This window comes from Poromitra crassiceps (genome assembly GCF_964638095.1).
Source record: "Poromitra crassiceps genome assembly, chromosome: 4".
Taxonomy (NCBI): domain Eukaryota; kingdom Metazoa; phylum Chordata; class Actinopteri; order Beryciformes; family Melamphaidae; genus Poromitra; species Poromitra crassiceps.
Window position 1 is genome coordinate 30,767,716 of NC_139626.1, and position 20,957 is coordinate 30,788,672.

Here is a 20,957-nt window from a genome sequence, read left to right on the forward strand (position 1 = left end):
GCATGAGTGTGTTGTGGCCGCATGCATGTATTGTGGTGTTCGTGTGACAATAAAAGACGGGCTTGTCCGTTACGAGAGTTCTATATGTAGTGTTGATCATATAGTGAACTATATATAGTGTTGCTCATATAGTGAACTATATGTAGTGTTGATCATATAGTGAACTATATGTAGTGTTGATCATATAGTGAACTATATGTAGTGTTGATCATATAGTGAACTATATGTAGTGTTGATCATATAGTGAACTATATGTAGTGTTGATCATATAGTGAACTATATGTAGTGTTTTCACCCCGGTACTCGTCACTTCACTGGTTACCTGTTGCCTATAGATTCCAGTTCAAAATGATCACCCTCACCTACAAAGCACTACACGGTCAGGCACCTGATTACATCTCTGATTTACTTCACCCCCATACATCTGCTCGCTCCCTCAGATCCACTGATCTAAACCTGCTTCAGGTTCCTCGCACTCACCTTAAGACCCGTGGTGACCGAGCCTTTGAGACCATGGCCCCTAAACGATGGAACAACCTGCCTCCGCCCCTTAGATTTGCTGTTTCCGTGGAGTCTTTCAAACGGCACCTAAAGACTCACCTATTTAGAGAAGCATTCAGTGCCTGACACCTGTCCAGCTCTGTATCCCTATATGGTGCTGTCTCCTAATAGCAAGCTGTGCTGGTCAAGTAGCTCCCAAGCTTGTTAGCTGGCGAGCTAGCGACTTTCTTCTTCTCCTTCGGTAAAGACAACCGCATTGCATTGTGGTATGCAGGCGAAAATCTAGGGTACATTCACTGTTCACTAGAAATCGCTGTGCATTGTGGGTATTTTATAGTGGACTTTCACTGTTTGTAAACAACGATTACATATTTTGTGGGCAGAGCCAAACTCATTGCAGAAAGTTACAACTAGCGGCCCAGCTGTCATGGAAATATGGAAGATCCGGACGCCTCCTCCACGTATTTTAAAGCTTTGCCAGCAACAGACACGGTTATCTTACACAAATAAGCTAACTCTTTCAATGGGGTGAGGTTTCCTGACCTGTACTCACTGTCAGGATGGGTCTAGGATCCAAACATCGCCAAAGTTGCAGTGCCGGACATCGTCATATTCCTAGTGGGAATATCCAGCGTATATACGCATACGGCCCAAGACATCTTGTATTCCGGGGATCTCTCTCGTTTCGGGCTTGAGTTCCTCAGAGTTTTGGATATACTGCGATGCGTACGCAACTAAGCTAACTCTGTGACGTCCACTCTAAAAGGGTATATAGTGAATCAAATTAACAGTTGAGCATTTGGACACTAGTACAAAATGGCGAACACACTGAATAGTCCACTGTCATAGGGACCGATTCCTAACAGGGCATTTATCTCTGCTCCCACGCTGCAGCTACATTCTCTCTTCTCACCCTCTTTTACATTTGGTTCTGGCACCATCTCTCTTCAAAGCTTAGCAGAAGATGGTGGCAGCGGGTGTCGTGCTGGGTGTTCACCCTAGGTGGGCAACCCCAAAAGATGGCTTAGACGAGGAATTGTGATCTCTCCCAGGCCCTCGCTAACCCATTCCTCTCCCCCAGAGCCGGGCCACATCCTGCAGGTCGGGACCGCAGCCCATCTGGGTCTAGTTAGAACCAAGACACCAGAGCCATAAAACTAGGCTGGGAGGAAAACAGGGGGGGGGCACCTTCTCATCTCGAACCCCAACCCAGGGTTCTGCGATGGGGGCTCTGATGTGGGCTGGAGCAATCTTGTAGCCTATTCTTTTAAATTGGCTAAAACTGACAGTCGTGAGATTTGACCTGATTTTGTTTACAATAGTGCATTTAAATTTATCTTAATGCCATTCTCTTAAATATTTAATGTTGTTTGAAGCCGCAATGCATCTTGCACTGAACAGCTTGAACTGTACGCTGCACGAAATGCTGTACATCTTTCAAATGTGTGTCTCTCTAACAATAGGTACCAATAACATTTTCAATGGCAGTAGTGATTCCAAGGGTTAAAATCTAAGCATCATCCAGCACACTGCATTAATCCAATACATGACTTTAACTGAACAATAGACTGTAGGTTTAGCCCATACGTTTGGCATCGGTGTATTTTTGTCCGTTGTTTGAAAAAGAATGCAGAAAAACAAACCACTCGGCTTCGATCACTGACATGTCATATCTGGCTCACGGAAACTGATTAACCCATTAATACCTGATGCAGCATTTGTGTGTGTATCCCTTTAAGACTTATCTTATCTTAAAGGGATACACACACAAATGAGGGATATACACGCAAATGCTGCATCAGGTATCAATAGGTTAAATATCATCTGACATTGAAACACTGTTGCACTAATCAGCCCAATCTATTATTAGCAGTATAGTCACAACGGTTTTGATGCTCGCGTTATGTTAACCTTGGGGTCAAACAGAGCCTTATTACCGCTAAGGCTAAGTTACCACTGTATATTTCTAGTTTATTGACATATCGCCACAGCCGATTTAACACTCGGTCATCAAGAGAGAATTATTCTCTTGGCCCCCAAACCCCCAAGAGCTAGGTAAATCTTCCTTCTCCTTTCATGCACCACATGCCTGGAACGAGTTACATGGTGTTTTGAACATGAAATCTTTACCCCCTCTTGACATGTTTAAGAATACTCTAAAATCTGTTTTTACAGAACAATGTCATTGCATGTGAAATGTGCGATTGTCAAGTTTCTTTTTAGCCCTTCTTTTTAGCCTTTAATCCTTGTAGTTTGTGTTTGCTTGTTGTGTTTCTGTGTGTATTCTGTGATGTTATTAGTCCCTGTTTGTATTTTTTTTTTATATGAAACCTTTTATTTTTGCTGTCCATCTTGACCAGGACTCCCTGGCAGAAGAGATATTGTATCTCAATGGGACCTTCCTGGTTAAATAAAGGATAAATACAAAAATAGAAAAATAAAAAAAAGCCTGCAGGTTCTGGCTGGACAACAAAAACTGCGAACCAAATATGTGGGGTGGGGTGTCGTGTCTCATGCTAAGAATCATGAAGATATGATGCGTGGTAAAACTGCAGACTCAGTCTTTGCTTTGTGTCGAGCGGTGTGTTGCTATGGCATTTTGTCATCAGGAGTTCCTCACCTGGGGCCAGTTGCACCAAGTTGCTAAGTTGGTCGTAACTTTACCACCTAACAGCTACGCCGGTTGCACCAAGACGGCTTAAGCCTTCTTTTCACTACGACCAGGCGTAACTCTTACGCCTGGTCAGGAGGAGGCGTAGAGCCTGCCTGTCTCCGCGGAGACCTTTTTGAGTCCTTACCGTCATCGTCGTAACACAGCCAGTTCTCCGTCTTTGAAAGCACGATGTTAGATTATAACTACCGTAAATTCCGGACTATAAGACGCACCGGTCTATAAGCCGCGGGACCAAAATTGACTATTTTTTTCTTCTATAAGCCGCACCGGTCTATAAGCCGCGGGTGTTTTGATGTTTAATTACCATATGAAAGGGTTCGTGCACAGAGAGGAATGTCGGGAAAGCGATGGCTGTTTGGGGAAGCTCCCATTTATTAACATTTCAACAAAACAAAACAAAAGTCAGGTCACTAATCCCCAGACAAAATCACACAACAATAGGCTATATGTGCAGCAAACCTGTAACCAGAGAAGTCAAGTCACTAATCCTCGTCTTCCTCTTCTTCCTGCGTACTGAAACCACCAAAGTCCTCATCTTCAGTGTCGGAAACGAACAGGTTCAGGGTGGCTTCGTCAACCACTCTCCTCTCTCCTTCATTGTCACTCAAAACCAACGAACTCCTCTTCATCACTGTCGGCATCGAACAGCCTCTGAAGCCTCTGACGGCCCTCAGCGCCAGCTGTGGCGGCGTCATTCTCTTCATCCCGCAGCAGTCCAGCATTTTGGAACCAGTTGGTGATTGTGGATGTTTTCACACTCCTATAATATTCCGTGCTGAGACAGTTCCTCCTGCTGCACCGTCCAACGCCTCACCATTGACTCATCGATGCCCAGGTTACGCGCGGCTGCTCTGTTTCCCTCTTTTAATGCGAGATTGACTGCTTTCAACTTGAAAGCTGCCTCGTGTGAATTTCTGCGTACCTTCCCCATGGTAAGTGAGAGTGTTGCTTCTACTGCTCGTTCTCATGCTGTCGAGAACGAGCAAAGCTTTTTTTTGGTGAAAGAATCCTCCAGGGCGCTTCTTGTTAACAGTCCGAGTGAGTGGCAGGTCGAACGTCAAAGGCACTTCATCCATATTTATGATCTGCTCCGGTTCGATGGAATATTCCTTGATCTTCCTTTGTGTGAATTCGCCGAAGTTTGTGATTTTCTCCTGGTAGTCGGGGGAGGGAGTTGATGGCCGAGTGGCCGTTTGCTTACCGTAATTACCATATGTAAGTGGTCACGCACAGAGGGGATTGTCGGGATGGCTGTTTGAGGAAGCTCCCATTTACCATATTACCGTAACATTTCAACAAAACAACATAACACAACACCACCGTTGTTTATTTTTACAGTGCACACAGTGTCCGCGGTGTGGTGAAAAGAGGGCAAGAGAGGAAATTAAAACAGAAGTGGATTTATAGTTAGAAAGAGTGCTAAAAAAGAGAGATTTTATTTGTATTTTTTTTTTTTTTTCTGAAAAAATCCATAGATAAGACGCACCGTTATATAAGCCGCAGGGGCCAAAAAACGGGAAAAAAGCCGCGGCTTATAGTCCGGAATTTACGGTAACTAGTTGTGTGGCTTAGCCTTCCCAAATGTTGCCGTTATTTTTTTTTAGAATTTAATACATAGAATTGGGAACGTTACATTCAATTTCATTCAGACTGTCTGTCTGGCTCAATCGCCGCCATTTTCCCCCCGGAGCGAGGGAGGGTGGGAGGTACAGTAGTGGCTGAGAGAGCGTAGTGGCACAGTGCGCTCCAAGCAGGTCGCGAGGCACATTTTTTTTGCAACATCATCCAATCAGGGTGCATTCCCTGGCAATTCACATGGACGCGCATTGCTACGACCAGCATAGTTAAGACCAGACGTAAGCCGTGTTGGTGCAACAGGCGTAAATCCACTCTAAAGACTGGTCTTAACTAAGACCGACGTAGGAGTTACGACCAGGCATAGTTAAGACCACTTGGTGCAACCGGCCCCCGGATGTGATAGGGAGAGGAGAGGGTGGAGTCTACATTAAGCACTCCAACCGCCTCTTCCAGACCGGCAACCTGATTCGGCTCAGAGTGCGTCAATGCATATATGACAACAACAACAACAGCAGCAGCAGCAGCAGCAAACAATTATTCTGGTGTACTTGGTGTGACAATTGAGGTTCTATATTTAGTGCCACTTCATATTTCCAGCTCTAGACCTTCGCTAACCCCCCCCCTCTCGCTTTGATCCTGCTTTCAGAAAGGAGATGAAAAGATGAAGAGCGACAGGCACAGAGTGACGATGGTGAATGGAAGGACATCCTCCTCCGGCTCTCACTGTACACAGATCATGCTCCCGTCTGTCCTTCTGCAGTCGTCAATCATCCTCGATCCATGTCTTACGCAGATACAGTGTGGGCTCCAATTTGAAGATATTATGCACTAATAGCTCTAATAGTTCTCATCACATTTTAGTAGCACTATGATATGAACACCTACTGCTTCTATTACATAAGAGCTGTGGGCATCTATCTCCCCTGCGAGAGAACACTGCATATGAATGAGTCAAATGCAACAGGCCATGTGCCATTTCCATCCACTTGCTGTCTTCACCTCTCACTTCAAAAAGCAACGCACGTTTAGAAAGGGGGGAAAAAAGCCGTTGAGCAGCACATTGGTTTTGGCTAGGGGTGGGGGAAAAAATCGATACACCATAGTATCGCGATATTTTGCCTGACGATATCGTATTGATATTTGGACGCCAAGTATCGATATTGCAAAAAAAAAAAAAAAAAATGCAGGCCATGCCAGGCCACCGGGCTACTATAAACTTTAGTTCCAAGGCCAACAGTAAACAAACGGTAGCATATTTTCATTTTGTTTTAACAGTAACAGTTTTGTCATAACAGTAATTTACAAATTCCCCAGTTACTGAATGGGCTGCACAAGTTTTGTGCAAGTGAAGTGAAGTTGCATTGTTCAAAAACTACCTACGTACAGTAGTCCACACACACATCCAGTTAAGGTGGACTGTAAGTAGACCAAACAGTTCAGTTTGTCAGGTGCATGCAACTATGACATGACTTTATGAAAGTTGTTGGTCTGTCTAATTGACAATGTTGCTGCAATAAAATGGTTAAAGTCAGATGTACAGACTGGAAAATTGTTCTTATATAAACCAGATGTTGACAAAGTTTTCCTTTGGGGACATCATTTGCAGTAGAAAAAGTAAGAAATCGCAATATATCGAAATATCGCAATATTCAATATATCGCAATATTCAATATATCGCAATATCGGCGATATCGCAATATCGCAATACTATCGTATCGTGACTCAAGTATCGTTTTAGTATTGTATCGTGGGCATCTGGTGATTCCCACCCCTAGTTTTGGCCGATCAATATTCAGCGTGGCCACATTCAACTGTACATAAGGCTGTAAAAAACAATCGGCGGCAAATAGACCCTTTTCACGGGGGCCATTTTGTGTCAAAAAGGCAGGGTAAACACAGGTGCAAGCAAAACACTAACGAGGGTTTCCAAATTCCAATCATGGAAGTTGGAAACCCTCATTAGTGTTTTGCTTGCACCTGTGTTTACCTCTGCATTCTACAACAAATAAAGACATTACAATTTGTTTTATTTTGTATCTTACATACTTATTGGCCAAGTTATGATAGTTTATTCTGCCGGGGTACAGAAGGGAGTATAGGCCATCTTGCCTGCAGAGTTTTCAAATCAAGTAGAATACCGTTTTGCAAGAAATCTGGGGGGGGTCAGTCCCCCTTTAAGCGTTTTTTCTGCCCCACCGGGTCCACGGCCCGGTGGTTGGGGACCACCGGTTTAGAGTTTGTTTCAGGAAACACACTGAGCTCTGCTCACATGACCAGTATCACATGACCAGTATCAGCAACATGTGGTGTGATTTGATTAGCTTGGCGTTTGGCACATTCAGCAACATGCCTGCCTGGTGTTATGCAGGGTGGAACTGTTGTGTGGCGAAAGCGTGCTGTGGCAGTGAGCCCATCACACATTGCAGGTATCCCTCAGGAGAATGACAAAATACTAAGAATAAGAATTTACATGTACTACTTACATACATGGGAAAACATATAGGGCTCTATCGTTGCATCGGCCTATGAACTGCGCTCAACGCCAGACGCAGCGCAGATCAGTGGGCGTGGACCAGCGCACTTGATATTTTGGTATCGGCGCTACACGCAGCATTAAGCATTACAACCACGCCTTTTAAGCGTAAAATTATGCACATCTGCTCATTGGGTAAGTGCAGTAAACGAATCACATGCTTCACTTTTCAGCTCCAATTCCACAGAGCGATCCAGTCCGGCTTCAGAAAAGCCAAGGGCTCTGATCTCATCCCCCCCTTTTATCCCCTCTGTCTGTCTCCATATATAGGCTATTATTCCATATTATTCTCAAACCAATCTAACTGCAGTTTAAATACTGCAAGCATGTAAATACGCTACAATATAGCAAGATCAAAGTGAAAAGAATGTTCTAAACGCATCAGCTAGAAAAATATAGCCTATCCCTATGAGATTAATTACCGTAGATTGGTGAAAGTTTGTCCAGAATGATATCGTTTTCTCTCCCCTGCTGCACAGGTAGGATGATGCACATAAATATAACCTACATTATGTAAAGTCATTGCAGAAATGTGTTTTTATTGTAAAACTAAATGTGAAGTAGGGCCAATTTATTGGAGCAGACATCACAGTATAGCACATGACAGTAGAAGCGCGTTACGCTGTCACTTATCTAAATCACGTTAAATCGACGAGGGATATATATAGGCCCAGGATGACATATGTTTCACATAGGGTTGTGTTTGGATTTCGCGATTTTATTTTGTCCAATATTGAAATGTTCTACAATAGCATGTTGTGGGAACATTACACATTATTTAGATCTATTTCGATGTACCTTTCTATCTATTTAGGCTAATTTCGATGCGATTTATTATCGAAATGTATTAGCCCAATGCATGCTGGGAGATTTCACATGTCTGGCTGTTGCAGGGAAGCCATGCAGTGAATGTTTGCCCAGAATGATCTCGTTTTCTCTCGCCTTCACTGCACAGGTAGGATGATGCAATAGCCTCTGAATGTCACGGGCTCAAAACTGTCATGTTAGAAAAAACTGTCATGTTGTTATACTATGTACGGTATAACAACTTATTTTTTCTGAGAGAGAGAGAGAACCGACAAACTTTTTTTCAAGCAGTTATATTGTGTCAGACTGATGAGCAAGAGAGAGGGAGTGACACAGAGAGAAGGGACAGAGGAAAGGGCAGAGGAGCGCTCCGCGCAACCAGCGCACTGAATAGGCCTGGTTTTCAAAAGCGCAAAGCGCTAAATTAACGCCAGGTGGGAAGATATCATTAGGCCGGTATTTAAGGCCGAAACGCCCATTCCCGCCCATTCTGGGACTGCGTCACGCCCATTCCGCCTAAAGCGCATTTGGGGGCCTAAAGCCATGTTGATATCTTCCCGAGGCAGGCGCAAGGCACGTTTCTTTGCGTGTAAGGCCAGTTTTTGCACCGAAGGCCTGTGGGAGAATAGGGCCCATAGACATGTCAAAATTCACACTTGCACAGCACAATCTAAACAGTCAAATCTTTCCAATGTTTAGAGTCTGTAAATTAGTTCTTAAGAAGGTACCACTTGCTTCCTTTGATGTAGTACTGTATATATTAAGCTGTAAACCATACAAGTTAGCGTTTGTTCACACCAAGCGCATACCAGAAGCAGAGCTGAAGCTAACACCACGATGAAGCTGAGCTCACGCTAAACCGGTCACACAAGAAGCACTCTCTTTTCCACAGCGGCTCGCTCGGCGTGCCTTGACCCCCCACCCATAACTTCCATTGACTTCATGCCTGGCAGCTTCAATGCGTCACGCTTGGAAAATAGAACTGAATCCTGAACAATCGCTTGAGCGTGGCTTGAGCGTGGCACGCGGCTGGTGTGAACGGCCTCGCCTGTTAACAAGGACGGCGAAATTAAACTTGTGGCTTCGGAGTTGCTTGAGCGTTGCTTCGGCATATGGTGTGAACGCCCTGTTAATCTTTTTTATAAACAGACATGAACAATGGCTGCTTAACTGTTGTGGGACGTATCATATAGTCAAATCAGTTGACGCTGAAAACCTTTCACAGATGATTACCCAGAGCAAACAAAAAGACAGCAGCTAAGTGGGAGGAGGTTTTCACTCACCATCTCGTCCAGAGCGTAGCGGAGCAAGCCATGCTCATAAAGGATGAAGAACCTCCTCTGCCATTTCTGCATGGGAAAGAAAAGTCCTAAAGTTAGTCATATTCCAATATAGTCACATGAATCATTTCAGTTTCAATGTCAGTCATTACAGTGCATTGCATGATATGGCAATCTATGCAGGATGAAGCAATATGGAGAAAATTGCCACTGTTTTGGTTTGGCAACTGTTGTTTATTGAGCACTAGTGTGCGACTAGCCTATTTTTAGCCATGACAGTTTGAACAAGCGATCTTGAGATGCATGGAGGCATTCAGTTTATAAAATCAATACTTTATTATCAAGAGGAACCACTCTAAACCTTCCCATGTTAAATGTTAGTCATATATGCACACTGCACAGTATGCAATAGTATCCTATCCGTCTTCCCCAGAGATTAATGCTGCAGATGACTGACTCAGCACACTCTACATCCCAGAATAAAGACTGTGCCCCCCCCCCCCCCCACACACACACACACACACTCTACAGCAGGGGTTTTCAAAGTCTGAGACTATGGGCCTCCCCCAAGACAACGCTTGGAAAAAGGAGCCTCCCTCGCTCAATTCCTGCTGTTTGATCCCATAGAGATAGGCTGATATTGCTGTTTGACATACTACTTAGTTCAGACGACACTAAATACATAGAAAACACATTGTAGGCTATTCTGTGATCTCCTTTTAATCTTTTTTTTTTTTTTTTCTCAATTCCATTCACTGAGCCTCCCCTGAAACTGCTTGGAGCCCCCCTGGGGAGGCCCACCTCCCACTTTGAAAACCTCTGCTATACAGTGTACAGCCAAGCATGCAGTAGCAAGCAATACGCTGGCACACTTTCAGTATATGCCACATAACAACGCCTTTAGGCCAGTTGGACTACATTCCATCCCTATGCTTCAGTTAAGAGATCAATCATCCACTCAGGCTGATATGATTTATTTATTTGTTTGTTTATTTACTTATTTATTTTCCACAACTGTATGATGAAATAGGCCACGCCCATGACGGGGGAAAGCTCTCCATTCACATCCATACAACCAGCATCATTTTCCTTGAATTAAACATAGCTAAAAGCTGTTGTGTGGTGCGGCTGCGCAGACAACAAATGTAAAAAATTGCCAATTAAAGTTTTTTTGTACTCCCGAGGAAAACAAGGAAGCCATTGAGAATTGGCGAGAAGAAAAAATGTGGATCTAGCTGTCAAGGAAGGAAGTTTGAGTGTTCATCTTCCGCATATATGATCTTTGTGTGCAATACTTGACATAGGAGAACGCCAGGATTGGGGGGGGGGGGGGGGGGTTTGTTTCCCCCCGTTTTGGGCATAGTTTCTGAATGATGATGCGCTCTGCAGTGTGTCTATGGCACAACCACAACATCGTTCTACTAGAAGCAGTGAAGGCCTTTCACAGCGGCACACAGAAACACACTTTATTAGCAAGATAAAAAAAAATATCCGTAAATCTCTCTAACAGGGTTAAACCAACGGGAACCCTGAACTGAACCCTGAACCGGTCTGGTAAAATCATGGTCGATGCTGACCGTCAACGTCAGTTGAGTTTACATAGCCATTATTGCAGAAATAGACTCAATAACGACTTAAACAAGAACAGGAGTACGTATGCAACAGCGGCGTTTCTCGACAGAAAAGACGTTTTCGCCGATCTTCCGAGTGGATTTGGATTGGACTGTATCCGACGCTGATTGGTTAAAGGACAGGATTTAGCAACGCTGATTGGCTGAAGGAGTTGTCTGTCAAGGCCAGTGTTGGGCAAGTTACTTTCAAAATGTAATATATTACATATTACTAACATAACATAAGTTACTTTACAATATTACTTTCTGTGTAGAGTAACTCGTTACTTATTACACTACTTTTGCATTACTTTTACCAAAACAACAGCAGCAGCAGAATGACATCGCCGCCCCAGAACCATCCTGAAAAATAATTTCAACCGCCTTGAAGTCAGTGTAAACAATCCAAAATTCTAAATGTTATTATTTTTCCTTTATTATTGTCATCTATAGTGCTTATTTGCATAAAAACACACAGTTTGATTAGGAAATTAATATATCTTTTTTAAATATGTGCTTTGATTTAATAAAATGTAACTCAATTTGTAACTTGAGTTACTTGACAAAGTAACTGGTATAATATTACTGAAATCCTATAAGTAATACGTTATATTACTGAGTTACTGCTAAAAGTAATATATTACATGTAATATGTTACTTTTGTAATGAGTTACCCCCAACACTGGTCAAGGCAAGTACTCACGCCCACTGAAATTACACTGTACTGCTTGAAGTCCAGACGGAACCGCAGAACCAAACAGAATGCGAGTTCACGGATCCGGATGTTTTAACCAGGCTAGATTTAGACTGTTACACTGTATTCTTGCACTAAAGTCAAATTCCTCCTATGTAATCTGATTATGACTTACTGTGGCAATAAAAGTGATTCTCATTCTCAACTGATACCTAACAGTAGCTGTGTTTCCATTACAGTTTTTCGCAAAAGAATTGCGATATTTCTACAACTTCGACAATGTACAATTGCGACTTGTAGGCGTTTCCATTGAAGTTGCGTTTGAGTGATTCCCCGTTGCAGCAGCTGCCACAGTGATTACGCACGGGGATCTGCCCCATATCCCGTCCCCTGCATGCTCAAATCCAACCAATGGTCAATGCAAATCCCAACATGAAGTTACAATGCATATAAACGAGCCTGATTATCAATTCAAAAGAAAATGAGTCGCAAAATGTTGCTGGCTGCGTGAATGCAGTCAGCGCGACAGGCAGAGGAAAAAAGGTAGCCTAATAGCCTACAACTGGTCCGATTTAGAGATGGAGGGGGGAAAAGGCTGATTTGGTTCTATAATTGCACCTGAAACGTGTGCAATGTATTAGCCTACTCACAGTCACTGTATTCACTTCAGACAGCACCACCGCACCAGTGTGTGCTTTTCATCCTCTCATCTCGCCGCTGTGCCAAATGCGCGCACACAGGCAGCCTGCTGTCACCATGGACCGATTTCTGCCATTAAACATTATCTAATTTGCCCGGCTACGCTTTTGCATAACACTCGTCTTTCTGCTAGGTAGCGTTGCTTCAAAGTTTTCCACTTGCTGCGGAGGTTTTGACACGGCTATCGAACCTTACTTACCAAACTTATTTTCCGCTCCTTTTCCAAGGGATAATATGGGTCACATGACGTGCAAATGCGAAAAATGTGTTTCCATTACACTTTTGCGATAAACTTCTATATCGACACGTCTGAAAAACCACCTCATGAGAGCGAAAAAACTTTTTGCGATATTTGGGAGGTTTTTCGAAATTCACGTGTTTCCATTACCCAATTTCTATTGCGATATTTAGATTTTGCGCATTTCTGAGGGTAATGGAAACACAACTAGTGTGTTGATGTCAGTGTTTGTAGAGTATTATATGTATCTGATACCTGACAGTGTGTTGATGTCAGTGTTTGTAGAGTATTATATGTATCTGATACCTGACAGTGTGTTGATGTCAGTGTTTGTAGAGTATTATATGTATGGACCCAAGCCTCCTGAGGATATAGTATTGATCAATTACAAGGTAAAATCCAACAGACAGGGAGGTCAATTTATCGCTTGGTTAGAATTACATTTTTGCCCATTTTTGAACATGATATGGGGACCGTTTTCATCGATCTCCTTTCTCGTTGGCTAGATCGCCCCTCTAGTTTCCCCTCCTTCATTAATGCAGGGTTTTGTCTCAGTGTTAAGTTTCTTCGCTCTGTTTCCAATACAGACACAGATCCATCAGAAATTGAGAAGTACTTTGTAACCTACGTGGCATCAAGGGTCATCAAACTCTTATCGATAGATGCTATTCAAAGGGGATATGAAACTCAGTGTTATTCATGGACAGAACAGAATAGAGTGACAGATCTACAATCTAAGAGGACCTAAAACACCCTTCCTCACATGACTCATCCAAGTTGTCAGCTCTTTCTCCATGTCATTTATTTTTCCGTTGGTTCAAACAAACCTGACCAACATGCTTACCTCAGCACTATGCCACTGAGCACCAAACACCTACCCTACAGTGAGAAGTTGAATGTCAGAATCAGAACATGTAAGTGATGGGGTCAGAATCAGAACATGTAAGTGATGGGGGGTCAGAATCAGAACATGTAAGTGATGGGGTCAGAATCAGAACATCTACCGTAAATTTCGGACTATAAGCCGCGGCTTTTCCCCCGTTTTTTGGCCCTGCGGCTTATATAACGGTGCGGCTTATCTATGGATTTAAAAAAAAAAAAAAAAAAAAAAAATCTCTTTTTTAGCACTCTTTCTAACTATAAATCCACTTCTGTTTTAATTTCCTCTCTTGCCCTCTTTTCACCACACCGCGGACACTGTGTGCACTGTAAAAAAAACACAGGTGGTGTTGTGTTATGTTGTTTTGTTGAAATGTTAATAAATGGGAGCTTCCTCAAACAGCCATCTCTTTCCCGACAATCCCCTCTGTGCATGAACCCTTACATATGGTAATTAAACATTAAAACACAATTAAAAAAAAAAAAAAAAAAACATTAAAACACCTGCGGCTTATAGTCCGGTGCGGCTTATATATGTAACAAACAGGCAATTTTGCTGCTGCGGCTTATACTCCGGTGCGGCTTATAGTGCGGAAATTACGGTAAGTGATGGGGGGTCAGAATCAGAACATGTAAGTGATGGGGGTCAGAATCAGAACATGTAAGTGATGGGGGGTCAGAATCAGAACATGTAAGTGATGGGGTCAGAATCAGAACATGTAAGTGATGGGGGTCAGAATCAGAACATGTAAGTGATGGGGTCAAAGCAGAATGTCAGAATCAGAACATGTAAGTGATGGGGTCAGAATCAGAACATCTAAGTGATGGGGTCAAAGCAGAATGTCAGAATCAGAACATGTAAGTGATGGGGTCAGAATCAGAACATCTAAGTGATGGGGTCAAAGCAGAATGTCAGAATCAGAACATGTAAGTGATGGGGTCAGAATCAGAACATGTAAGTGATGGGGGTCAGAATCAGAACATGTAAGTGATGGGGGTCAGAATCAGAACATGTAAGTGATGGGGTCAGAATCAGAACATGTAAGTGATGGGGTCAGAATCAGAACATGTACAGTAAGTGATGGGGGTCAGAATCAGAACATGTAAGTGATGGGGTCAGAATCAGAACATGTACAGTAAGTGATGGGGTCAGAATCAGAACATCTAAGTGATGGGGTCAGAATCAGAACATCTAAGTGATGGGGTCAGAATCAGAACATGTAAGTGATGGGGTCAGAATCAGAACATGTAAGTGATGGGGTCAAAGCAGAATGTCAGAATCAGAACATGTAAGTGATGGGGTCAGAATCAGAACATCTAAGTGATGGGGTCAAAGCAGAATGTCAGAATCAGAACATGTAAGTGATGGGGTCAGAATCAGAACATGTAAGTGATGGGGGGTCAGAATCAGAACATGTAAGTGATGGGGGTCAGAATCCAAACATGTACAGTAAGTGATGGGGTCAGAATCAGAACATCTAAGTGATGGGGTCAGAATCAGAACATCTAAGTGATGGGGTCAGAATCAGAACATCTAAGTGATGGGGTCAGAATCAGAACATGTAAGTGATGGGGTCAAAGCAGAATGTCAGAATCAGAACATGTAAGTGATGGGGGTCAAAGCAGGGGCGGACTGTTGACAGTAGTCGAGTTCAAGGCTCCAGAGATTGTTCCCCCTGGCCCATATGGAAGCCATCAGTGGGGTTGTGAGAACTGGGACTTTTCCTTCTCCTCCCCCACATCGTCCCTACTCCTCTTTGGGGATGCTCCACCACAATATCATCTGGGAGCTGATAGAGGCAGCAGTGCAATAGAGGGAGGGAGGCTCCCACCACACTAGGCCAGGGGGAGCAGGTTCCGTGAAATAAAGTCAATATTATCCTCATTACTGCCTGGGAAAGGGGCTTGTTCTGATACAGGACCAAGCCTCCCACACAAAGCTGCCCACTCCATGATGCGGCTTCAGAAGCTGCAGCAACCAGGCCTACTGTTCAGCTGCCATCTGCTGCTACATAGAGTACAGTGGAGAGAGTGTGCAAGACAACAAGAATACTCTGCAGAAAATCACCGCTAGCACATTATGTACCAGCAATGTAACCCATTTGTTTGTCATTTCATGACTTACCAGCTGACAATATTGTGGCTATGCAATTTTATTTCCTCCATGTCCCATTTCAGACTTGCTAACAAACTGTGTTGTAATTTTCATGCTCCATATTTAAATACCTAAGGTTAGTCGGTCATGAAATTACCATCCAGGAACATGGGCTGATTGAGCTCTTTGTTAGGGCTGGGTGTTATGACTTCAAATCAATGTAACGACTATTCCAAACATTTACCTCGATTACGATGAATGAACGATGATTTATTTTATACGTTGTTTTTTAACTGCCCTCATAGTTCTCTGACACCACTTACCCGAGATCTGTGTAAGGGATTGTCAAAATTTGTTCCCTCAGGCGCCAGCAGCAACCATCCTCCATATATTGGTTTTGCCTAGTGTGGACAAAACACAAATACAGTGGGTTGAAAGCAAGCACTTAAAGCAGGGAACATTAACAAACCAGATCAATAGTTCAGTTATGCACTTCCTAATTCATTCTAAACAACAGCGTCTGTGAAATGACTGCAGGATAGCTTGCAGTGTATAAACTGCGGCCTAATATCACATGGTGGAATACTGACACAAAAGCCATTTTATAGTCAACTTCAGCATAGTAGGCTATATTGGTCAGATTAGCTAGCTGCTTTGAGTTAGCTGCGGCTAAGCTACACTCCTCAGCTGGCTGTATTCCAGCGCACCATGCCGCAGAGGAAAAAACGAAAGGCTAACACGTGATTTTGTCTCTGATCCCCTAAGTGGGTGGGATGGTGTGTGTGGGGGGGGGGGGGGGTCAAGAAGCAAGAGGAAGAAAAACAAGGCGATAGGTGAGAGAGAGAACCAGTGCAGGGACCAAGAACTTGTCCGGCTTGAGATTTGAAATTCAAACCTCTTGTAGTGAGAAGGGAAGGTTGATTCGAATGAAATGCCACCTGACCTGGCGGGAGTTTTTATAGTACAGGTCCTGTACACACAATTTTAGTCATACTGGTAGCTTGCAAAGGTTTGAGCCACGACTTCAGCTGAAGGGATTGTTCTGTTGTGGACAATTGTAGCACGAGCACCAAATCTATTAAATATGATGTTCAGACTAAACAAACAGATTAACAAACTAATGACCTCACTCATTACAAGGAGAGACATCCACCGAAAGCATTTTTGTACAAGAAACATCCAACTTAACAATAATCGTTTTAGTCCTGGTCGCTGCACTAGCGCCTCCTCTGGTCGGTCGGGGGGCCTGTTCGGGGAACTGGTGGGAATAGCTGGACAGTAGAAATGCAAACATCTCAGAGTGAGTGAGTCGCTGAGTGAGTGATGAAGTTACACAATTGGTCGTTTAGCCGTGGCACACCCATACGGTGTGAGTTGGTGCTAGGGCTGCATGATTACGGTCAAAATGATCATCACAACAGGGATTCCGTTAGCCGTCTCGTCTGTAGCCAGCTTTTGGCCGGTATCACGTGTAGTGGACCAAAGTGGCCGGTTGGAAATGTGCCTAATTAATTATTAATGATCATTTGCCTCAGCTGTTAAGATACTTATGATTTTCAAAGCGTAAATGCATTTTGTTTTACACAATTTTCAGAAAACACTTCAAAAGTCATAAAAGTGGTCCTCATTTGAGATTATCTTGCTGAACACAAAGTTCGCTGTTTCAGAAACTTTTGTTAACCACAGACCTTATTTCGACTTTCAAGCATTAAAACCAAAATCGCCATACAAAAATCCTATTGGCTTTTACACGCAAGAACCAGGAAGTGCAGGGAGTTCTGGGTAAGCCTACAAAAACACATCATCCCTGCGGTACTCTATTGGGGCCTTAAAATACCTCCATGCCTGTGGAGTGAGTTTAAAACACAAAGAGAAAGAGTGAGACTGAGCAGGGTTTGGAGGGGGGGGGGGGGGTGGCCATCTCTCCTCACATGGCCAGACAGGAGGCCCAACGGCAAGTTCCCCTGCGTGGAGGGAAGGGGGGGGGGGGGGGGGGGGTAGACCAGATGGATCTAGGTCAGTTTTTAACCTTCAATGGTTAAACGCAGCCATCTGAGTGTGTTGTCTGTGTTTCGCAACCGAACCCCCCCATTGCCTCCCATCATGACTGTAATAGAGAGGCAAAGTGACCGCCTACTTCCTGCTTCAGCACTGTACCAGAGACTTTCATCCGCCATTTATTTTCCCATAGACATTATAGATATAGAACATTTCACTCGGACCAAAACTTAAAAAAAAAAAAAAAAAACGTTGAAATTGTTTTTTCTTTAAATCCGCAGTTTTTTATGTTTTGGTCCGAGTTAAATGTTATGTGGTCTCTCCTGTTTCTAAATATATCTGAACCATTTGGTTTGACCAAGTAAAATGATTTTATAAGCATTTTATGAAATGTCTATGGGAAAATAAATGGCGGATGAAAATCTCTGGTACAGTGCTGAAAGCAGGAAGTGACGTTTCACTTTGGCGCTCTATACTGCGGTGAGAGCATGGGCCTTGCAGTGGTGAGTGGGTGGGGAGGTGGGTGAATACTAAAATAATGACAAAAGTTGTGGCTGAAAATAATGCTCGGCATGAGATGCACCACCGATGCACAGGCCCCGAGTATCTCATGTGTAGTATAGGCCTTTCCAATGAGCAACACGTCATGCAGGCATGTCTCGTCTCCAGTCTGCAGTCTCTAGGAAATGATAACTTTTCACTGAGTGTAGTCATCAGAGGAGAAGCTTGAGAGCCTTTGGGTCAGACATTCCAGTGGGGAAGATGACAAACCTCAAGTCTATTTACACTACTGCAGAGAAGACGTTGGTCACGATGGAAGACTTTACAGGAAGTACACTGTTCACTGCTGAATCCTCGCCCAACTTGCTTGATACATATTACCATGTTGTTGAGCGCCTTTCTCCTCACGGGCAACATGAAGTCATCTCTTCTTTCGTTGTTTGTGTGTGTGTGTGTGTGCATGTGTGTGTGTGAGTGTGTGTGTGTGTGTGTGTGTGTGTGTGTGTGTGTGTGTGTGTGTGTGTGTCTGTGTGTGTGTGTGTGTGTGTCTGTGTGTGTGCGTGTGTCTGTGTGCGTGTGTGTGTGTGTGTGTGTGTGTGTGTGCATGCGTGCGTGTGTCATTCATATCAGCTGTCAAACGGTTACCCCACAGAGTGGTGAAACCAGGTGAGCTTAACAAAAGGCCTAGTCAGTTAGTTAGTCACCAATAGAGGCTGAATGAGTTCAATGTGACCTGAAATTCACAACCTGCAAATACCCACAACACAGCCCAGTGCATGTTACTGACAGATCTCCATTTAAGTGGCCTACTTAGTCAAAAACAATCGTTCAGTCGTAGACCTGTAAGACTTCATCAAAAGCTTCCTACCCTCAGTGCCTTCACATCTTATAGCTTGCCTTGGGCATAGGAGGAGAGATTATAACATTCCTAAGTATAAGAGTGTGGCAAAGAAAACTGAGTGAAGGGAAATGCCAAAAGGGCTTTGAAAGGAATAAGCTTCTGTTGATGACACTATGGCAACTTTTGAATATTTTCACCAAGATAGGCCTATAGCCTAACCCAGCAGATTCAACACACTCAAATATACTGTGTATATAACATGACAGGCAGTTGGATGGAGGTGTATATATGAATATAATGTATGAATTAAGGTCAACACGCCCCCTGGGCTGCAAACCAATTATGTCCAATTAACCTAACCTTTGTACTTGGCCTATGTTTGACACATTGCAAACTGTTTGAAGCGTAGGCTACACGTCGAACTGTGCTTTCCATTGGGAGAAAATATGGTTAGTCACTAACCGTTAGTGTGGACAATATCACAAAAATAAATCACCAAAAAATAGCTACATGTTATCCACAATAAAGGCAATAGTTTTCATTTACCTGATTTAAATCTTCGTCGTTCAGCAAATGCGATTCTCTGGGTTTAAAACAGTTCTGACATTTACTTTTGTTGAAAATGTTGGCCTGAAATTTCCGACAGGGATTGTCTTTAGAGGACATGGTTGATTTGTAAGGAGACACTTGATGAAAATGCTCGAAGAAAAAGAAAGCGTGCTCAACGCCTCCCTTCAGAATATGACAGAATATGACCAAACAACTTTCCAGAGCAAAGAAACATCCGAAGAAAGAATGAAATAGTCCAGTAAACACGGGCACGTTTGTCCACCTGCCAAGGCTGTTACCTGGAAGCTCCGCCTAACGTTAAGTAATATCGATTATAACGTTACTCATCTTGCAAGAGGGGTTGCCTCCCACACTTCGGATAACGTTGGGCTACAAACTTAAAAACAAAACAAATCCCACTTCCAAGTTGGCACAAACTCGACGAAAGCGCACACAGCTGTACAATGTTTACGTTCTCCACCGAGCTGCGGACATGACGACGTGACGGTTTCACAGGTGACATCCCCCGGCCTCGAGCTCACTGCAACGGTCCCGTCAACGATGCCAAGGGAGTTCACTTTCGCCTCTCCCCCTCTCTCTCAAACAAGTGACATAGGATTCCTTTGCCGTTAAATCCGGTTCACGTTTCTAATGTTATTCTTCAGGACCCGGTCGCCGTTATGCAACTTTGGAAACGCCATCCGGTCGCCAGTCGCTGCTGTGCTGGCTCCATGGCGTTAGGTCCCCTGCGTCGTAGCACTGAAACGCATTCTATTCTACGGTTGATGTTTTCGAGAAAATCCGTGGGCAGGACATCCAGACGGCGGAGGGGCAGGAGCGGAGCGGAGCGGGGAGGCGGTGCTGGGAGAGCGGGACGAGGTGAGTAGCAGCAGCGTCGACCAAACAGAAACACGCACACAAAACGAGGCCATAGTGTTATGGCCAATGGAAAACCGCGAGAGAATCTCCACTACTTTGGCTGAAGGTGGGACTACGGCTCTGGGTGGGACTGTCTCCTTGGCCCCTGACTGCAGTACGCAGATCGGGGAGTGGCTCAACGTGGGCGGAGTCAAACGCGTTTGACTCCGCCCACTCAAAGTAAAACTCAGCTCTTTCTTCTTCTATCAGATCTTCGGCAGTGTGCACGCTTCTAGGCGTATTACTGCCCTCCGCAGGATAAAGTTCATAGTAACTCTTTTTACAGTGTTTATCATGTATCCACAAAACTACTCTAATATATCTGTAAAAATCCTGTTGAACAAGATCGTATTTTTATGACATTGTCTGGAAATTCCTGCTTATCAAACTGAACCAACAAACAGTGCTGTGATTCCTTTCTCTGCCCATTGAATAAATCTATTATCACTTGCAGCTGGCTTAAAGTCTGGGTCAAAGCTCAGCCACCTCAATATTATTTCTTTCTGAATTTTAAGTTGTTTCACTAGACGAAACCAGGTATCTATAGACCAAATCAGCGGGA

General features: G+C 43.7%; 1 protein-coding gene across 2 annotated transcripts in view; it reads right to left on the bottom strand.

Moving 5' to 3' along the window:
* Positions 1-20,202, bottom strand: part of LOC310774586 (myosin phosphatase Rho interacting protein) — a 94,187-nt gene extending 73,985 nt beyond the window's left edge. For both annotated transcript variants that reach the window (XM_083634675.1, XM_083634676.1), the window contains exons 1-3: positions 19,475-20,202; positions 15,912-15,989; positions 9,377-9,442 (exon numbers count right to left, since the gene is read on the bottom strand). In XM_083634675.1, coding sequence (XP_083490801.1) covers positions 9,377-9,442; positions 15,912-15,989; positions 19,475-19,594 — 264 coding nt within the window. In that variant the 5' untranslated portion in view covers positions 19,595-20,202. The remainder of the gene's footprint in view (positions 1-9,376; positions 9,443-15,911; positions 15,990-19,474) is intronic.
* Between the last annotated feature and the right edge of the window lie 755 nt (positions 20,203-20,957).